The sequence below is a fragment of the Dromiciops gliroides genome, chromosome 3 (genome assembly GCF_019393635.1).
Source record: "Dromiciops gliroides isolate mDroGli1 chromosome 3, mDroGli1.pri, whole genome shotgun sequence".
Lineage (NCBI taxonomy): Eukaryota > Metazoa > Chordata > Mammalia > Microbiotheria > Microbiotheriidae > Dromiciops > Dromiciops gliroides.
The window spans coordinates 370,161,484-370,180,499 of NC_057863.1; the positions used below are offsets into that span (position 1 = coordinate 370,161,484).

Consider the following 19,016-nt stretch of genomic DNA (forward strand, 5'->3'; position numbering starts at 1 on the left):
ACCTTCCAGTACTATGAACTTTCTGAATGCATAATTATTTTGCTGAACTGCAATTGTTTAATGCAGTATCGTGTTTCTAAACTTGATCTACATTTTAATTTTCATTCTTTATTTAAGTAATATCAACATTTAATTGGCAAAATGAGATCTAATGGGAAAGTGTATGTAAAGTATGTTATAAACTTTAAAAGCATTATTATACAATTTTATGAAACTCAACAAGCATTTATAAACCAATACTAATATTAATCTACCAATATATTTATGCATTTCTTAACTAGTACTATGTAGGCATCCAGGTAGGTAGAGCACCAGGCTGGAAGAAAGGAGAACTTAAGTTCAAATCCAGCCTCAGATGCTTACCAGCTATGTTACCCTGGGTCCATTATTTAGCCTCTGACTCAGTTTCCTCATCTGCAAAATGGGGTAAAAATAGTACCTATATTCCAGGGTTGTTGTGAGGATAAAATGAGACATTCTAAAATTTTTGCATAGTCCCTGGAATATAATAAATGATGCATAAATATTATTTATTGTCATTGTTGTTGTTACTATCATCATATGCTAAATATTGAAATTGTTACTGGGATACAAAGGAGAAAAAAGAAAGCTTTTCCTCTTAAGGAGCTTAGATTATATTGGAGATGGAAGACAACATGTACACAAATAAATAAATACCAAATAAGTAAAAAGTAATTTCAACTGGGAGTGGGCAGCATCCACGATTGTGACACTCAAGAAATGACACTTTTTTGGAGGTAGTGCTTAAGTTAAGCCTTTCAGGAAGCTTGTTACAAGGAATTGCTACAATCATTAATGGAGAGCCTTTTAGATGTGTTCTCAGGCTATGCAAGGGGAAATAGGCAGGAATTGGAAAGTAGAGTACAAGGAACAGTAAGTCAGTCAGTTTGACTGGAACATATAATATTCAAGGGGAAATTATGTTTACTGATCCTTACAAGGTAAATTGGAGCTATATTTTTCAGGGATTTATATATAAAATAGAAACATTTTTATTTTCTTTTAGAGGTAATAGGGAACCAATGAACCTTATTGAGAAGGGGAGTGAGATGATCAAATCTATGCTTTAGTATGATAAATTTGGCACCTGTGTGGGAATATATAGGAGAGGGGGAGACACTGATGGCAAGGGGACTATAAGGTTGTTGTAATAGTCTAGAAAAAAGGTGTTTGGTACCTTAGTGAGGGTGGTGGCATCATAAGTAGAAAGGAGAAGGACTTTAGAGATGTTATGGAGGTAGAAACAAATGACTTGACTAATCAGATAGAAAGAAAAAAAATAGATGAAAGAGCTATGCAGTGGGATGGGCTCTAGATTGGAAATCTAGGTGATTAGAAAAATGATGGTACCCTTCAGAAACTTACTAGCTATGTGATCCTGGGCAAGTAATTTAACCTCTGTTTGACTTATTCCACTGAAGAAGGAAACTACTCCAGTATCTTTTCTTTTCTTTTTTTTTTTCCTGCAGGGCAATAAGGGTTAAGTAACTTGCCCAGGGTCGCACAGCTAGTAAGTGTTGAGTGTCTAAGGCTGGATTTGAACTCAGATTCTCCTGAATCCAGGGCCAGTGCTCTATCCACTGTGCCATCTAGCTGCCCCAAACTCCAGTATCTTTGCCAAGAATAATCCATGAATAGTATGGTCCATGAAGGCACAAATAGTTAGACATAACTAAATGACTGAACAACAACACCATTTTGGACATGTTGACTTTGAGATGCATATAGAAAATCAGAGTGGAGATGAACAGCAAGTAGTTGGAGATACAGAAAAGGAACTCAGAAAAGAAATGAAGGATGGATATGTAGATATCAAAGTCATCTGAAAAAAGGAATATAGTTGAATTGCTAGGAATTAATGAAATCACTGAGAGTGTTGGACATCATCAGATGGTCAATATAGAAGTCAGATTGATTATATATCTTGCAGCCAAAGGTGAAGAAGCCTTATAGAGTCAGTTAAAACCAGATGTGGAGCTGATTCTGGCTCAGATCATGAGCTTCTCACTGCAAAATTCAGATTTAAATTGAAGAATGTAGGGAAAGCCATCAAACCACATATGTATGACTTAAATAGCTTCCCTTATGAATATGAATAATGAAGTAAAGGTGATGAATAGATTTAAAGTATTAGATTTGGTAGATAGAGTGCCTGAAAAAATGTGGACAGAGGTTTTCAATATTGTACAGGGGGCATCACCACTACCAACAACCAAAAACATCCCAACAAAAAGAGCAATAAAGCATAATGTCTGTCTGATGAGTCTTTACAAATAGCTGAGAAAAGAGGGAAAGGAGAAAGGAAAAGATATATTCAACTTAATGCAGAATTCTTAGGAATAGCAGAGAGATAAGATTATCTTAAATGAAAATTCAAAGAAATGGAAAAAATAGTAGAATTGGAAATATGAGATCTTTTCAAGCAAATTACAGATAAAGGAAAATTTCATGCAAAAATGGGCATGACAAAATGCAAAATGGCAAGGATTTAATAGAAGAAGAAAAAGATTGAGAAAAAGTGTCAAGGATATATAGAATAACTATACAAGAAAGAGCTTAACATCGCAAATAATAGTTGCTGATCTAAAGCCAGACATCCTGGAGAATGCAGTCAAGTGTGCCTTAGGAAACATGGCTAACAATAAAGCTAGTGGAGGTGATGGAATTCCAGCTGAGATATTTAAATCCTAAAAGATGATACTGTTAAAGTGCTGAACTCAATATGCCAACAAATTTAGAAAACTCAGCAGTGGCCTCCGGATTGGAAAATATCAGTTTTTATCATGATCTTAATGAAGGGCAATGCCAAGGAATGTTCAAATTATCAAAGAATTATGTTCATTTCATATAACAGCAAGGTTATGCTTAATATTCTGCAAGCTAGGCTTCAGGAATATGTTAATCAAGAATCACAAGAAGAGTGGTCTAGGTTTCAAATAGAGGAACTAGAGCCCAAATTGGCAACATTTGCTGGAATAAGAAAAAAGCAAGAGAGTTCCAGAAAAAAAAAGTCTTCTGCTTCACTGACTACACTAAAATCTTTGACTGTGTAGATCACAACAAAGTGTGGGAAGTCATCAAAGAGATGGCAAATCAGGACAACATACTAAAAAGCAGAGATATCACCTTTCTGACAAAGGTCTATATAGTCAAAACTACAATTTTTTCAGTAGCAATGTATAGCTGGGAAAGGTGGATGATAAGGGATACAAAGTGCTGCGAAATTGATGCTTTTGAATTGTGGTGCTGGAGAAGAGTTTTAAGATCCCTTAAAATAGCAAGGAGATCAAATCAGTTAATACTTAAAGAAATTAATTCAGGCTGTTCACCAGAAGGTCAAATACTGAAGATAAATCTTTAAAAATATTTTGTTCATATGATGGGAATATGGGATTCATAGGAAAAGACCCTGATGTTGGGAAAGATTGAATGCAAAAGGAAAAGGGGATTGCAGAGGATGAGATGATGAGTGGTGTCATGGAAATATCAAACATGAACTTGGACAGACTTCTAGAGATAGTAGAGAATAGTAGGGCCTGGTATATACTATGGTACATGGGGTCAGAAAGGGTCAGACAAGACTGAATGACTGAATAATAACAACAAAAGAGAGAAAAGGGGGCCCATGACAGAGTTTTATGATACATCCATAGTTAGATGAGATGTCATTCTACAAAATTCTGCAATCAGTTGGTAGGAGGAGAAATAGGAGATAGAACAAAAATCTAGGGAGGAGAATTTATCCATGGGAAGGGCATGGACAAGAGTATCAGTCCTACAGAGAGACTAAAAATGAACAGGACTTTGAAGAGCCCCTTGAATGTACCAGTAAAGAGATCATTGTCGATTTTAGACAATAGCTTAAATCAATTACTAATGACAGAATCCAGATTGCAAGGGTTAAGGCAAAAGAGCAGGGTGAGAAAGCAAACTCAATGAGTATAAACAGCTTTTTCTAAGATTTTGGCTGTGAAGTATAGGAGAAATATAAAGTTATGATACCTTAGGAAAATGACAGTTACAACCTAAAGTTATATAAGAATTTATGAGAGGCTTATGTGAGGGCATTTACAATGGATCCAGTAGATAAAAGAGAAATGGAGGGGCAGCTACATGGTTCAGTGGACAAAGCACTGTCCCTGGATTCAGGAGGACCTGAGTTCAAATCTGGATTCAAACACTTGATGCTTACTAGCTATGTAACCTTGGGTAAGTCAGTTAACCCTCATTGCCTCGCCAAAAAAAAAATGAAAGAAAGAAAAGGAGAGAGAGAGAGAGAGAGAGAGAGAGAGAGAGAGAGAGAGAGAGAGAGAGAGAGAGAGAAATGGAAAACTGGAAAGAGGAGAATAATTGAAAAGGCAAGTTCTGGTAGGAGTTGGGATCAAGGCCACAAGTACAGAAGTTGGTCTCAGGAAGGAAGGCTACCCCTTTTTCCTGAGACTGGAACAAAGTAGTATAGAGCAGATGATGATATTGAGAAATGTGCAGGGGGACATTCCAGGGATTGTCTAAATATTTTTTAGGAATGTATGAAGTGTGGTCTTCTGCTGAGGAGTGTTTAATGAAGTTTATATCAAAATATAGAATTCATAATATAAGGGAAGGATAAAAGAATTGGCATACCAATAAGGCATCAATGTGGTTAGTTAGGTGGATAGAATCCTGGATTTAGATTCAGAAAGAATTGAGGTCAAATGTGACCTCAGATATTTACCAGCTGTGTGACACTGGGCAAGTGACTTAACCTTTGTTTGCCTTAATCTACTGGGGAAGGAAATGGCAAACCATTCCAGTATGGACAGTCGAACACAACTGAATGACTGAACAACAGTAAAACATGCATCCAGCAAAGGCCTACTAGACATAAAATAACATGTTTCAATGAATCCTGTCTGTGTGATTGTATGTATAGCCCCTTATTAGCAATATGAATGATGGGAAGTATAGTTTCTCCCAACTATAAAGAGCAAGTGAAAGATCATGGGAAGAGTATGCTAGGCTCTCTATGTACAGAGCAGAAGTTACCACCTGGTTCCTGCTTTTGACTGGAAGAAAAATACCCCCACCACCCCTACCCCCCATCAATATCCTTCTCATCAGCCCCTTTGGCAATAAGGGGATATACAGAATTTTTTAGCAGTACCACAACAGTAGGATCAGAGAAGGGGGATGATAATCCAGGGTTTGGTTTTAGAAAGGAATGAGCTATAGAGGATAGAGAACAGTATACATATAAATTGGTTACCTTTATAAACATTAGTTAGTATCATAGGGTCATAGATTTAGAGCTTGATGTAAACAGAGGCTGAGAGATTAAGTGATTTGCCCATGGTTCCATAGCTAGTAATTATGAGATAAAGGATTTGAACTTGGGTCCTCTTGACTCTAAATCTGGTGTAACATGTACTAATATCACCAAGTTGCTTCCTCTTCCTCATAATTTATGAACTAAAGTATGATATTCTTTTTTTTAATTATTTTTTTTTGGTGGGGCAATGGGGGTTAAGTGACTTGCCCAGGGTCACACAGCTAGTAAATGTCAAGTGTCTGAGGCCGGATTTGAACTCAGATCCTCCTGAAACCCGGCCAGTGCTCTAACTACTGTACCACTTAGCTGCCTCCTGATATTCTTTTTTGAGGTATTGCTTGGCACCTTTATGTTTTAAAAATTTTTATGTAGTTTCATTAAAAAAAAGGTGATTTACATAGACATACACAGATACAAAAAGAAAAAGTTTAATAAAATGTAGGGACAATTCCATTAGATTATGAATATTTTTCATTTTTTATGTTAAGGAGAGATTAGTGCTGATGTGGACCTTATGTCTTTTTTACCTTATCTGACAATATCTCAGTCCACATTTTAAAGTTTAATTTAGTTGAGTTTTATACATAATTCATTATCTTATTTGAATAATGTATTCCTTTTTTCTTTTAAAATTGCCTCCCCCCACTAATATTTTATATCTAGTTCATTCTCTTCTTCACAATATTTAGGAGTACTTTCTTTTTATCTAATCTAGGCTTAGGTTTTTACAGATTAATTTTCATATTGTCTGCCATTCTGATGCTATTCTCTTTCCCAGAGATGTTTACATTACTTTTCTTTTTGAGTTGCTAACATAGTTCATTCTCACTTCTAATTTCACACTGATTTTCTTTCCTGTAACACATGCTTGCAGAATTTACATGTAATAAATAAAAAATAAGGATTTTGATTCCTCTTTTAAAAACTTCTTTTTCAGTATTGCTTTGGTGGAAAATAATTGCTTTCTTCCTCTAAGGCCCCAACTTTCTTTCTGCCCAACATTTGTTTTATCCATCATCCTAATATCCCAGTAAGTCCTATTTTCTCTCATGTACCAGAAGTGAATGCTCAGGGTTTTGTTTTGTTGTTGTTTTTAATTTGGAGGGGAAGGAGAAGAGGGTCAACATAATTGGTAAATAAAGTAGGCTTTCATTGCATACTTTTACAAAATGATAATAAGTAACATGTAAAGGTGTTTATGATGCATGTGTAATATGAATTTGTTTGGAAGGCCAATATATTACATTCCTTCAACACTTCCATCTTTTTCATTAAGTCCCTCCCTTTCATGTTCCTCCCTTCTTTAGAGACCTAGAGACTAACTGTCCCCCCAGTTCCATTAAAGCACTTAATATCTGTTTAGAACATACACACAAACATTTCCTTACCACACCTAAAGGGTGTGAGATTTAAAATTGGATACAAGAGCATTAAACTCCGCTTTAAGCTTTCCCTTATATATCTCCCAGACCAGTAAGTGAAAGAAGCCTCTGAGCTTTAGTTAGAGCTTTTATTGTTTGGGAATTAATTAGCTAACAAAACAAGGTGAAGTTGATTAGAGGGATAGGAAAGTAGAAATACAAATAAATAGTCTTAGATCTAAGTCTATATTCCGTATAGAACTCACCAAAAACCCAAGGCCACCTCTAAGGCTGAGAACTGCGTCAAGCACGTGCTGTTACGGAGAACCAGGCCGATCACCAAGGACCTGAGTCAGCGTCTCTGTGTACCGAGCGAGCGAGATTCCCATAAATCTCATTAGCTAGTATCTACCATATTTCTAGAACTCATGCCCCTCATTTGAGTATTTTTATAATCACATTTCACAAAATAAAGCATTCAATAACCTAATTTTTATAATAAGGGACATCCCCATTCTCACTTTCCAATTCTTTAGTGCTCTCAAAAGTAGAAGTAGATCCTCAGAAATTTCTGATGGGAAAATATTTTTATTTCTCTGTCAGAGAAAGCTAAAACTGCCCTCTCAAAATCAACAAAGAAGTTTGTTGTGTAGGTTTTTGCCATTTAAGCCTCTGGCCATTGAGTTGAGAATGGCCCTGAATACTTTCTTTGTATTCTGAGCTCCTGTAAGTGGAAGTTTAATATTTATTACATTTCACCAAATATTGATGTAAGTAGCCATTTGTTGACTGAAGTCATCTAATGTACATTATTGTGTTTCCTTTGGGAAAACTATCCACTGTCTCTGAAGATAAAACTCTCTAAGACCTTACTTTTATCATCACATTTATTCTTGGCAGTCTTTTATCCTCATTACCTAAGCAGATTGGACTTTTTCAAGTGGCACAGGCAGTCTAGGTGATAATGCAAGCAGTAGTGTAGAGATTTGAGACAATGCAAGTGGAAAGGGATCAGCTTTATGTAGCCTTCACTAACATTCATCATTAAATGGGATAAGGGAATTATGCCATTAGCACTTGATGATTTTAAGGACTTCTAGTGTTTTTAGTGGTAATTTGGCACCAAGTCTTGACCCTCTGCTCAATCCTGCCCATTTATCTGAACGGGGAGCCAATGATGAATAATTAGCAAAAATCCTTACATAAGCATCCACTGCAATAAAGCATCTCAGGGCTAACATTTTAAGTGTCCTCCGTTCATTAAGTCATTTGTAACTTCACAAGTTTGATGGCTATTTTGATTAAACCCAACTAGGACAGATTTTGATGAAGATTATAGGTCTTTTTTCTTTTTTTTCTTTTTACTGATTCTTTTGCTTCAGAGTTTTCTTTTAGAGGTTTCAAAACCTGTACCTGTCACAATACTAAAGCCAACATTGGATTTGGCCAATTCATTTAAACAAATAGTTTGTTTCATCAATTTAGTTAAAGCAGCAAAAAGCAGGATTTGGTCCGTGTGGCAGCTCCCATAAAGACTTGGTCTATTTTCTTCATAACCAAAGCTTTCACCTCACAGAAATTCTTAGTGCTCTATTTACATTCATAGCATGTGGTTTCTCAACAGAATACTGAACATTTCAGTCATTGCTAAGATATACTGATCACCAGCTTACCAGTTATCAGGGCCTAATACCAAATCTGACCATGTACAAATCCCCCAGACCAAATATTCTTCCTGCGGTTCAACACATGGCAACCTAAGGCAGTTCCATTGAATTCCATTTCAGATGCCAGGTGGGTCAGCCCAGAGCCAATTTCATCTCAGTATCATCTTGGCATCTGGGTTATGTTTGTTAATTGGAGTCTGTTATTCAGCAGCTGTAATTCTGAAAGATACATTTGTCTGGTAGTAGCAGTTAATAGTTATTAGAAAAAAAAATCCTTCTTCCAAAAATAATGTCCCTCCTTGCTTTCCTCTTCCTTTTGATAATCTATTATAGTCTATGCAGTGGAAAGAACATTTGATTTGTAATCAGTGGACCCAAGTTACAATTTGTTCTTTGCCAGTACTTGTTGGTAAATCTATGTACTTACCACTGGTGTCATTTAATTTCTCTATGCCTCAGTTTTCTCATTTGTAAAATGAGTAGGTAGAACTACACGGAGTCTAAGGTCCCTTCCAACTCTCAGTCTGTAACTGTATAATCCTAAGCATTCATTCCTCCTTCCTCACTGAATAGAGAACACTCTCCTGGATTTATCAACTCTCTTTTTGTCATATATCATGCCATCATTTGAGTTGTGGTTGTTTGTTTTGGGGAGGAGAAAAAACAAATGTGTGTGTGTGTGTGTGTGTGTATACACACACACATATATGCACATATACACAAATCACATATATATATATGTGTGTATATATATATATGTGTATATATATATATATGTGTGTGTGTGTGTATATATATATATATATATATGTGCACACACAATGCACATTTAAATGTATATATGGAGGTTGTTTCTTTACCACCATCATCCCCTCACCAGAAAGGCTATGATATAATATATATATATATATTTTTTTGTGGGGCAATGAAGGTTAAAAGACTTGCCCAGGATCACACAATTAGTAAGTGACAAGTGTCTGAGGCCATATTTGGAATCAGGTCCTCCTGATGCTTTATCCTCTGTGCCACCTAGCGGCCCCATTTTTCTTTCTTTCTTTCTTTCTTTCTTTCTTTCTTTCTTTCTTTCTTTCTTTCTTTCTTTCTTTCTTTCTTTCTTTCTTTCTTTCTTTCTTTCTTTCTTTCTTTCTTTCTTTCTTTCTTTCTTCCTTCCTTCCTTCCTTCCTTCCTTCCTTCCTTCCTTCCTTCCTTCCTTCCTTCCTTCCTTCCTTCCTTCCTTCCTTCCTTCCTTTCTTTCTTTCTTCTTTTTTTTCTGCCATTATATAATTTTAAGGTGTTAATGAGATTTTACATCTAAAAATATGGCCATACCTAGTAATGCCTTCTTGAGGGGTAAATAAATTTCGGATTGAGTCAAGAAAGGAAAAATGTGATTGTTTAAACAAATTTTTTTTTAAAATGGCTTCACCCTTGGGGACTTTAAATAGCTAAGCCACAGAGACAGTTCAATTCTGAGGGAGTTGTCACAAGTTGTGCAAGATATCCCAATGACTGCACAATCTAGTTGAAGAGTTAGGATTTAGATATATTTCAGTAATGACAATAAATGTGATACATGGCAAATAAATAGTAAAAACCAGTGGGCTCCAAAGTATGGAGACCTTACTTTTCTGCCATGATAGGATCCCAAGGGGAGTATGAACAACTAAACAGAGGGTGGGATTTGAACTCGCGTCCTCCTGAATCCAGGCCCAGTGCTTTATCCACTGTGCCACCTAGCTGTACCATTACATTTCATCTTAAGGAGAAGAAATTCACCTGCTTGGTTAAATAGATTGATCAGACTAACTGAATGATTAATTACCAACAAAAATTTATTCTTTTCAAGTCTACTTTGTCTCAGAGAAAGATTTTTAGAATATAATGAAGCATATGCAATCACATTTCTTTCACCAAAATAAATAATATTACTACTAATATTTTTGGGAGACCAAAAAGGGATTTTGTACCAGTTATAAGTAAGATATATAAATATTATGTATTTTCTGCTTTATCTCATCCTTTTTACTTTCCTTTTTTGTATATGTTTTATAGGGTATATATTATATTAGCATACTGTAGTATATCTATATAATTTATGAATAAATATACTTGCATTAGGAATGCATGCTCAAAATGTTTCATTTATTATATCTTATTTTTTTAAAGGTTGAAGGTCATTCATGTAGAAAATGTGTACTATCAGGGAACATATGTTTACATGACTCTTTTAATGTCTTCTCTAGACTATACAGATCATATGGGCAAGGCAACAAATGGACTAGCAGTAGCAGGAAACTGGCAAAGAAAATAGTATTAGAAAGCCTAAGGTCAACATGATCCAAGACATTGGTAGGGGGTTAGGCAAGAGGAAAAGTTAGGAAGAACATGAATGATCAAATGGAGAGAAATTAAGGGATCTAAGCAAAAGGTAATGTCAGAAGTTCACAGTCAACATTATATAATGCAGCATTAATGGAGAAGAGGAAAGACAGCTAAGTGGCACAGTGGATAGAGCCTGCAGTGAGGAAGACTCTTTTTCCTGAGTTCAAATCCTTCCTCAGACAATTATTAGCTGTTATACTGGGCAAGTCATTTCACCCTATTTGCTTCAGTTTCCTCATCTGTAATATAAGCTAGCGAAGGAACTCACAAGTGTGCCTGAAAAAGCTAAACAAATGTAGAAGAGGAGTCTCAGGTAGGCCAGAGTTAGGTGCAGGTCAGAATGAAAAGGTTAACTCCATTAAGGAGCACAGAAGCATTGAAATTCGAGGGAATGGCTGGTCTAATGGAACCTTCCAGCCTTCTAAGGCCTTTTACTCACAGACAGTTTATTCCAAGACAGATTTATTCCCTGATAGTTGTCAGCTCCACCCTTGTTTCAAAACAACCTCATAGAGATGAGGAGCCTTTTTTATTGGTCAATTTACCTTTATTATTTTGGTATGAGGTAAGATCAATGTGTTCTAATTAGATTACATTGAACTTTTGGGAGTCCTGCATGAAATAGTGAATAAAGCACTTGACTTAGAAATAGGAGATCTTGGTTTGAAAACTTGCTTCTTTGGTAACTGACTACTGCTCCCTTCATACTTCTAAGGATAACCCTTAAGGGTTTGGGTTTTTCTTTAGCACAATAGCTCATGTGCCCTTACCAGTATGTCCCCCTCATTGATTATCAGTTGATATAAATTATCTAATCAGACTTAATTAGCTTTTAGAAAAGAGGGTTGACTACAAAATATGCTCTCACCAAATTCTCATAGGAACATACAGAGTCCAGGGGGAACTGGGCTTAAGGTTAGAGCACATGCTACAAACAACATAGTTCACAGCTTTTAGAAGTCCTTCCTGGAGTTCTCATGTTGTTCTTCTTAACTACCATTGTCAAGCTTTCTGCTGGGCCTCTTGTAAAGTCCTAAACTTTCCCTTTGCTCAATGTGTCACATTTGTCCTTAGCTCCCATTGAAAACACTGCCCTTAGTAGCTTCAGGGACAATCTTAGGGCACCTATGGGGAATTCAAAATCTTCCAACTTCTCAACTTCACAAGATCAGCTCCTGAGCAAAAATAAATGGAGCCAATAAAGTGGAGCTTTCCCTCTTCTATCACCCCAACAACCATAGTTCTGCCCTCCCACATGATTTTCTCTCAGGGGCTTGTTTGGATTGTACTCTTCCCTGGGCTGACCTACAACTGTAATACTCTGTTTCAAATAGGTTTATCAATTTAGACAATTCCCACAGGATGTGACAGAGTCTCCTCAAACAATACCAGCACGTTTTTGTATAGTATCATGAAAATGAAAATTTTACCCAATAGTTTTTACTCCTTCCAAAGAGTCCAAAAGACTTTTCAGGCCTAGGTTTTTGCCTTTGATTAATTGATTCAATAGAAGTATTTTAAACTAATTAATATAGTTACTTAAAGCAGGTTGGGGATATTTAATTGATTTATTGGAGCCCACCCTTACACTACATGCCATGGATGTGCCGCTTCCAAAGAAGTTATCTTCCCTATATGTGGTAGAAAAGTGGAGAAAGATTATTAAAGAGAACATCTTTTGAGTTAGAACTAGGGATCTAAATGAAACAGTGTTCAAGTCATTTTACAAAAAAAGAAAAGATTGTATATAGTAATGATGTCAAAATGAAAGCTTATATGATCCTTTTATCCAAAATAAACACATTTGATAATTTTCTTCATTTATAATCTTCAACATCATTGCATGGTGGAATGAAGAAATGTTGCTTCTGACCTCCTACAGGAATCTCATTTTTTGTTGGATTTCTTACATATCAACTTTAAAAAAAATAGAAGCAAGTGCCTTGGAAAACTCCCCCATGACAAATAATGAAATCCTGATTTTTTTTTAAATTCTCAGCACTTTTACCACTTTTACTTCAGAAGCTAAAGCAAAATATTGTTTTGGGTATTCTACAACCAGCCCAGAAACCACATTGACTTTTAAAATGTAGCCTAACTCAAATCACCCAGCTCTAATTAAGCATGTGCTTTTCTGGTTCTCTAAAAATTGTGACATGGAAAAGATTGGGCACCCAGGCAGTGTTCATCAAAAGCTCATTAGTCCTAATGTCAGCTCTGATGCATGTTCAGAAATGTGACATTGAATAAGCTACTCTAACCTCTGGTCTCTTGCTTCCCTTAATGTATGGTGGGAGGGCCCCTATTCAGAGGAATATTGGAAGAAAGAGCTTAGAAATCATTATTTCTGCCTATAGCTTCTAAGGAAATGTGTGGCTCAGCACTTCTGTTGGATCATAGTGCAAATGAGGCCAAGCTTACAGGATTGCTCTCTCTCTCTCTCTCTCTCTCTCTCTCTCTCTCTCTCTCTCTCTCTCTCTCTCTCTCTCTCTCGGCTATTTAGTTCTGTTCTGCTCCATAGACTATGCTTCTAACCCTATACATCCATCTGAAAAAGCATATCATTTTTTTGTTTTGTTTTTTGGGTTTATTCTGGTCACTGGGAGCAGGGGACTGGACTATATGTTGTAAACAGATCAGACAAAATCCATCATTATTAATAAGAAATGAAAGCACTTGATTTACTGAAAATGGGTAACTATCATCATTTTCATACATAGAAAACACATTACTAAGGAAATAAATGATATCAGTGTTTAGTGCAATATTTTCTGCAAAGAAGTAAACTGAAATGGAAAATCAGTGATGCAGAGATTGACATGGGTTATGAGAAACAAATAAGTAGTCTAGATATACTCACTCCATGTAAGCATTTAATTTAAAGAATGTAATTTTTAAAAGTATAATGTTAACTTTTAATGAATAATGCAAAGGAAGTGATAAAATACTTCTCTTTTTTTCTTTTATAACCACTTTTCTTTCTCCTTTGTTTCAGAACCCAGTGATAGGCCCCCAGTTCTGTTGATCACAAATTATGAAACAATTGAGGTATTGTATCTTAATGGAAGCAAAGTGGCAGCCCTGAGTTCAGGGAAAGGAAAAGAAATTCACACATTGGATTTTATTTATAAGGAGGATAGAATTTGTTGGATTGAGTCAAGAGAATCTTCAAATCATCTGAAATGTACCCAGATGACAAAAAATGGACAATTAACAGATGAATGGATTATCAACATTCTTCAATCCCTCCACAGTAAGTGTTCAATTCAGATTGTCTGTCATACCTTATGGATTTCTTTTGCAGATTAAAATATCCCCAGATTTCCTTGCATGACCGAAAACTGTCAGAAATGTCATGTTTTCCAATATTTTGTGTATTTAAAATTTCTCTTCTTATGCATTTAAACTTTCTATGGTGACAGTTATTGAGTTGATGATGCTGATTCCTCTCTCAATACACTGCACTCAATGCTGGCTGCTTGAGTATTTTGTTTCCACAGGCAGCAAGCATGGTGTGCGGTAGTCAAGTTGGGATACAGAAAACAGGAAGTTGGCAAAGGATATCAACTTGTGGATTATGTGCCATCCCACTGTAGCATCTTATAAAACTCATTGAAGACAATTAGGTTAACAGTGGTATAAATTATGGTATGCTAATTAACAACATCTATTTACAATTATAGTAGCAGAGCTTTTGTAAATCTCAGTTCCAGTAGAACTGCATACATGTAATATATTGCATTTCTCTCACTCTTGGAATAGATGAAATGGTACCCATCTTCACATTATTATAACCTGGAGCCTTTGTGGGGAAATGTTCATGGGTGTGCTTGGTGTATGTTTTCTAAGAATACACAAATAAACATCTAAATCTATAATTAATTAATTTTTATTTTCAGCTCCGAATTCTCTCCCTTTCTCTACCCACTTCCCAACCCAATAAGAAGGCAATAAACATCATATGCATTATACACAAGAAGTCATGCCAAACACATTTACATACTCAAGTGCATTTGCACATATTTACACATGTGTATCTATACTTACATGTATGTACACATATATACATGCCATTCATTCATAAACATGTAGAGAAATGCCTTAAAAATATTCTTGAGAATTTTCATAGTATTTTTAATAATTTGCTACAAGGTATGACATTACCAGTTCATTAGATATAAAAATCTGTAGAGTAATAAGAAAGAAAAAAATGTTCACAGTCAAATGGAGGAAGAAAAATAGACGGTGCTATGATAATATTATATAAAGTTTTCAAGTGTGGGAGGTTTGGTGATTTAGAATCAATATTCTTATTTTATTACATCTTTTGAGGTATAATCAATGAAAGGGAAGAGTTAGTAAAGTTAATGATTCTTATCAAATATAGAAAAATAAAATTATATAATATCCAATGAATGATTTTGGTGGATTTAATAATATATTTGTGACAAAAATGAGAAAAATAGGGGATTTAAAGTATTAATTGAATACATTTTATATAAACATAAAAGAACTATTTCATCAAAATATAATTTAAAACTTTGGAGATACTATTAACATAGCTAAAATAATTGACAAATCCTTAAGTGTAACAATGAGTCATAAATTCCCTGGGTTGTTAACTATGCCTGATATTTCAAAGAGGCTGTAGAGAGACTGTCATAGAAAACAGTAAATAACAGAGTAAGAGTGGAGAAAGCAACTGGGAGGCTCCTTGACTGTGTGAATGTCATAGACATTAGCCCCAGACAGATGTTGGAGTCCTACAGCTGATAACATTACCAATTAATTATTCAACAGAAGACCAGTTCCATTCATATAAGGTAATTCCTTAGTCAATAACATTGCTGTTGACCCAGCCTTATTCAATGCAAGACAGATGGGTGGCTATCACAGTCAAAAATATTTCCAGGAAAAGGCATCTCAAACCTGTAAACAAACTATTCCCTTGTTAATATTCCTCATGACAGGAATAAACCCTTTCAAAATACATATTTCTACTGATAAGCAAAATATATTTCCTTCAAAATATGTATGTACAGCAAATATATAGCCACCTATCAGTCCAATTATAATTTAGGTTTGTGTTTCATTTATAAAACAGGTATTTATAAGCCTTTTTTAAGGAAACTTTTTGACAAATTTATTTGTAAAACAAGTTAATTTCAAACTGAAAAATAATGTAATGGGCATTTTAAAAATTGCAATAAATTATATTTAGAAAAGTCAGCTTTAAACTCTGTAATTTTCTGTTACTTTGCGGGGAGAAATGATTAAATGTGTCAGAGTAATTTAACGAAGGGAATGGAATAGGAGGATATGTGAGGTGGGATCCCCTGTCATTGCTCATAAAACAAATATTTTATTAAGTCACAGAATAGCTCTACTTTTATATTATGGGCTATATAAATATATGGGCTATACACCCCCCACCCCCCATACACACACACACACACACACACACACACCATAACAATTCTTAAATTGATGATAAAGTTTGAATATTCCTTTCATATATGATAACTTAAAATCTCAGTCACAGTGCATAAGCAAAAATAATGAGCTGATTGAAGTCTGCTTGAATACTTGTCATTATTTTTGCTCTTCTAGGGATTATCTCTTGGGCTTTTTTCCATTTATTTTTAACCCGTCTACTCTGAATTTTTACCAAGAGTTCATTACTTTTAAAAAGGAATATATGCTACCAGATAGTGTTAGTGGTATGTGCTACTTTTATTTGGTAGGGGAGAGGAGACTGAGAATGGTGGATCTTTTAAGCCTAGGAGTTCTAAGCTGCAGGGGCCAAATGCATTGGGTGTCTGCAGTAAATATTTCACCAATGGACATTTGCCTAAAAGGCTATTTTACAGAGAAATCACATAAGGTAGGCCTTTACATCATGTTTAAAAGAAGTGATAAAAGGATACCCTAAAGGTCTCTCTGAAGAACTTTGGTATCATTTGTGAGACAAAGGAGACACTGGCATAGGATTGGATATGCCCACATCAAAGATGGCAATGTGCTTTATGAGGAAGGTAGAATTTTGGTATCTCAAAAGAAATGTGAGATGTACAAATTTAGAGACATATTCCTACCAAATGGTCTGGTGTACTATCTGTACCCAACTTGTGGCAAAGTCTTTGAAGCTTCTATTGGTATGATCAGCCACAGTCAGACACACTATACATTAACCTCAACATCATGATGCCATTTTGGTCTTCTAACAGCATGAAGGACAAACAACAACGCTGATCACAGCTTACCAGGGGAAGGGAGAATGGACCCAAGACCTTAAAAAATCTAGTCAGACATCCAGTGGCCATGGCTAGTGGGATTAGACTACAAGTAGCTGCTTCACTTCTAGACCAGAAGAAAGAGAAAGGAGAAGCAAGAAGAAAAAAGGAAATGAGAGGAGAGAAGAGGAGAGGAGAAGAGAGAACAAGACAAGAAAAAAATAAGAGGGGAAAAAACCACATCCAATTTTTCTTTTAAATGTGAGAGAATTATATACTATGGGTTATTATCCATATGTATAAAGAGAAGCAAACAGAAGGCATTTTAAAGGACCTACACAGCCAGTGTTCTGAGAATGTGACTCCCTGGTGAAAGTGCTTTTGAAAAACAACACCTCTGGTAATGGGGGGGAGGGGGGGAAGGGGAAAGAATGAAGCCAAGATGGTGGAGAAAAGTCAGTGACTCACCTGAGCTCTCTCTAAAACCCCTGCAAACACCCTTAAATTAAATAAAATTGCATTAATAAATTAACTGAATAATATAAATATAAACAAATTAAATGATAAATAAAACAATTTAAATTATTAAATAAATAATGTGGGTTTTTTAAAAAGCATAATACATAAAACAATTCCAGGGGTAGAAAAACCCATAGAAAGAAAGGGTGAAATAATTTTCTAGCCAAAAAAAACTTAGAAGTTGGTTGGAAGGTCTGTCATACCCAGATAAGAGAGGATCACATTTGAGAGTAGGCCGAATCAGCACAGACCAGGCCCTAGGAAAGCAGGAGCCAGCCTTGGGAGCCCCTGAATCAGCAACAGCAGTAACTCTCAGGCCTCAGATGGTAAGGGGGTTGAACAACTGATCAAAAGGAGATCACGGTGGTCTCCTTGCTGGAACTTGTGACAGGACTCTGTTGCTTTACCCATACTCATTTCAGGATAGCAGTTCTGGGTGCAGGCCCAGGGCGAGGAGGAGCAGTAGCACAGCACAGCTTGTGGCCACAGTTGCACAGGAACCCTTATCACAGTTCCAGGGCAGAAAAGAGTGTTTGTGGTTGTTCACAGACCAGAGCATAGACCAGGAGAGTGGTAAACACACCCACCCTTATATCATACCACCTGAGAAGAACTGAAAACTTACAGGTCCATAGAAGTATCTCTGAAAACAACTGCACAAAACATCTGAAGTTTGGGAGAGTGTGTTCTCCACCCTAGAAGCAGATTCCTGCTTTAACAAAGTGTTATATATCAAAAAGTAGGCTGGGAAAATGAGTAAACATCAGAAAAAATCTGGCTATAGAAAGTTACTATTTTGACAAGAAAGATCAAAACACACACTCAGAAGAAGATAACAAAGTCAAAACTTCTGCATCCAAAGCCTCCAAGAAAAATATGAATTGGTCTCAGGCCATGAAAGAGCTCAAAAAGGGATTGTGAAAATCAAATAAGAGGGATTAAGGAAAAATTGGGAAGAGAAATGAGAGTGATATAAGAATATCATAAAAAAAGAGTCAACAGCTTGATAAAGAAAATAACAATGATAAAAACAACAAGTACTGAAGAAAATAACACCTTAAAAAACAGACTAGGCCAAATGGTAAAAGAGGTACAAAAAGCCAATGAGGAAAAAAATGCCTAAAAAGGAGAACTGGCAAAATGGAAAAATAGGCACAACAATTCATTGAAGAAAAAAATCCTTAAAAAGTAGAATTGGTCAAATGGAAAAGGAAGTACAAAAGCTCAATGAAGAAAATAATTCCTTAAAATTAGAATTGTGTAAATGGAAGCTAATGATTTCATGAAAATTTAAAAATAAAACAAAACCAAAAGAATGAAAACATAGATTATGTGAAATATCTCATTGGAAAAACAACTGACCTGGAAAAAAGATCCATGAGAAATCATTTAAAAATTATTAAAGAATAACACCTCTGGGGAAGACAAGGCATTCTTTGTAAAGAGATGAAAAAGAGTTTACGTTTCCAGTTACTGACTTCCATCTTTTTCTTAAAGTTGCCTAAATTTTTCCTCCACTATTTAT

At 35.6% G+C, this 19,016-nt stretch overlaps 1 protein-coding gene across 1 annotated transcript in view; it reads left to right on the top strand.

The window, feature by feature from the left end:
- LRP1B (LDL receptor related protein 1B) overlaps window positions 1-19,016 on the top strand; it is a 2,279,180-nt gene that overhangs the window by 1,006,122 nt on the left and 1,254,042 nt on the right. Inside the window, 1 exon segment of the mRNA XM_043994810.1 lies at window positions 13,735-13,992. Coding sequence (XP_043850745.1) covers window positions 13,735-13,992 — 258 coding nt within the window.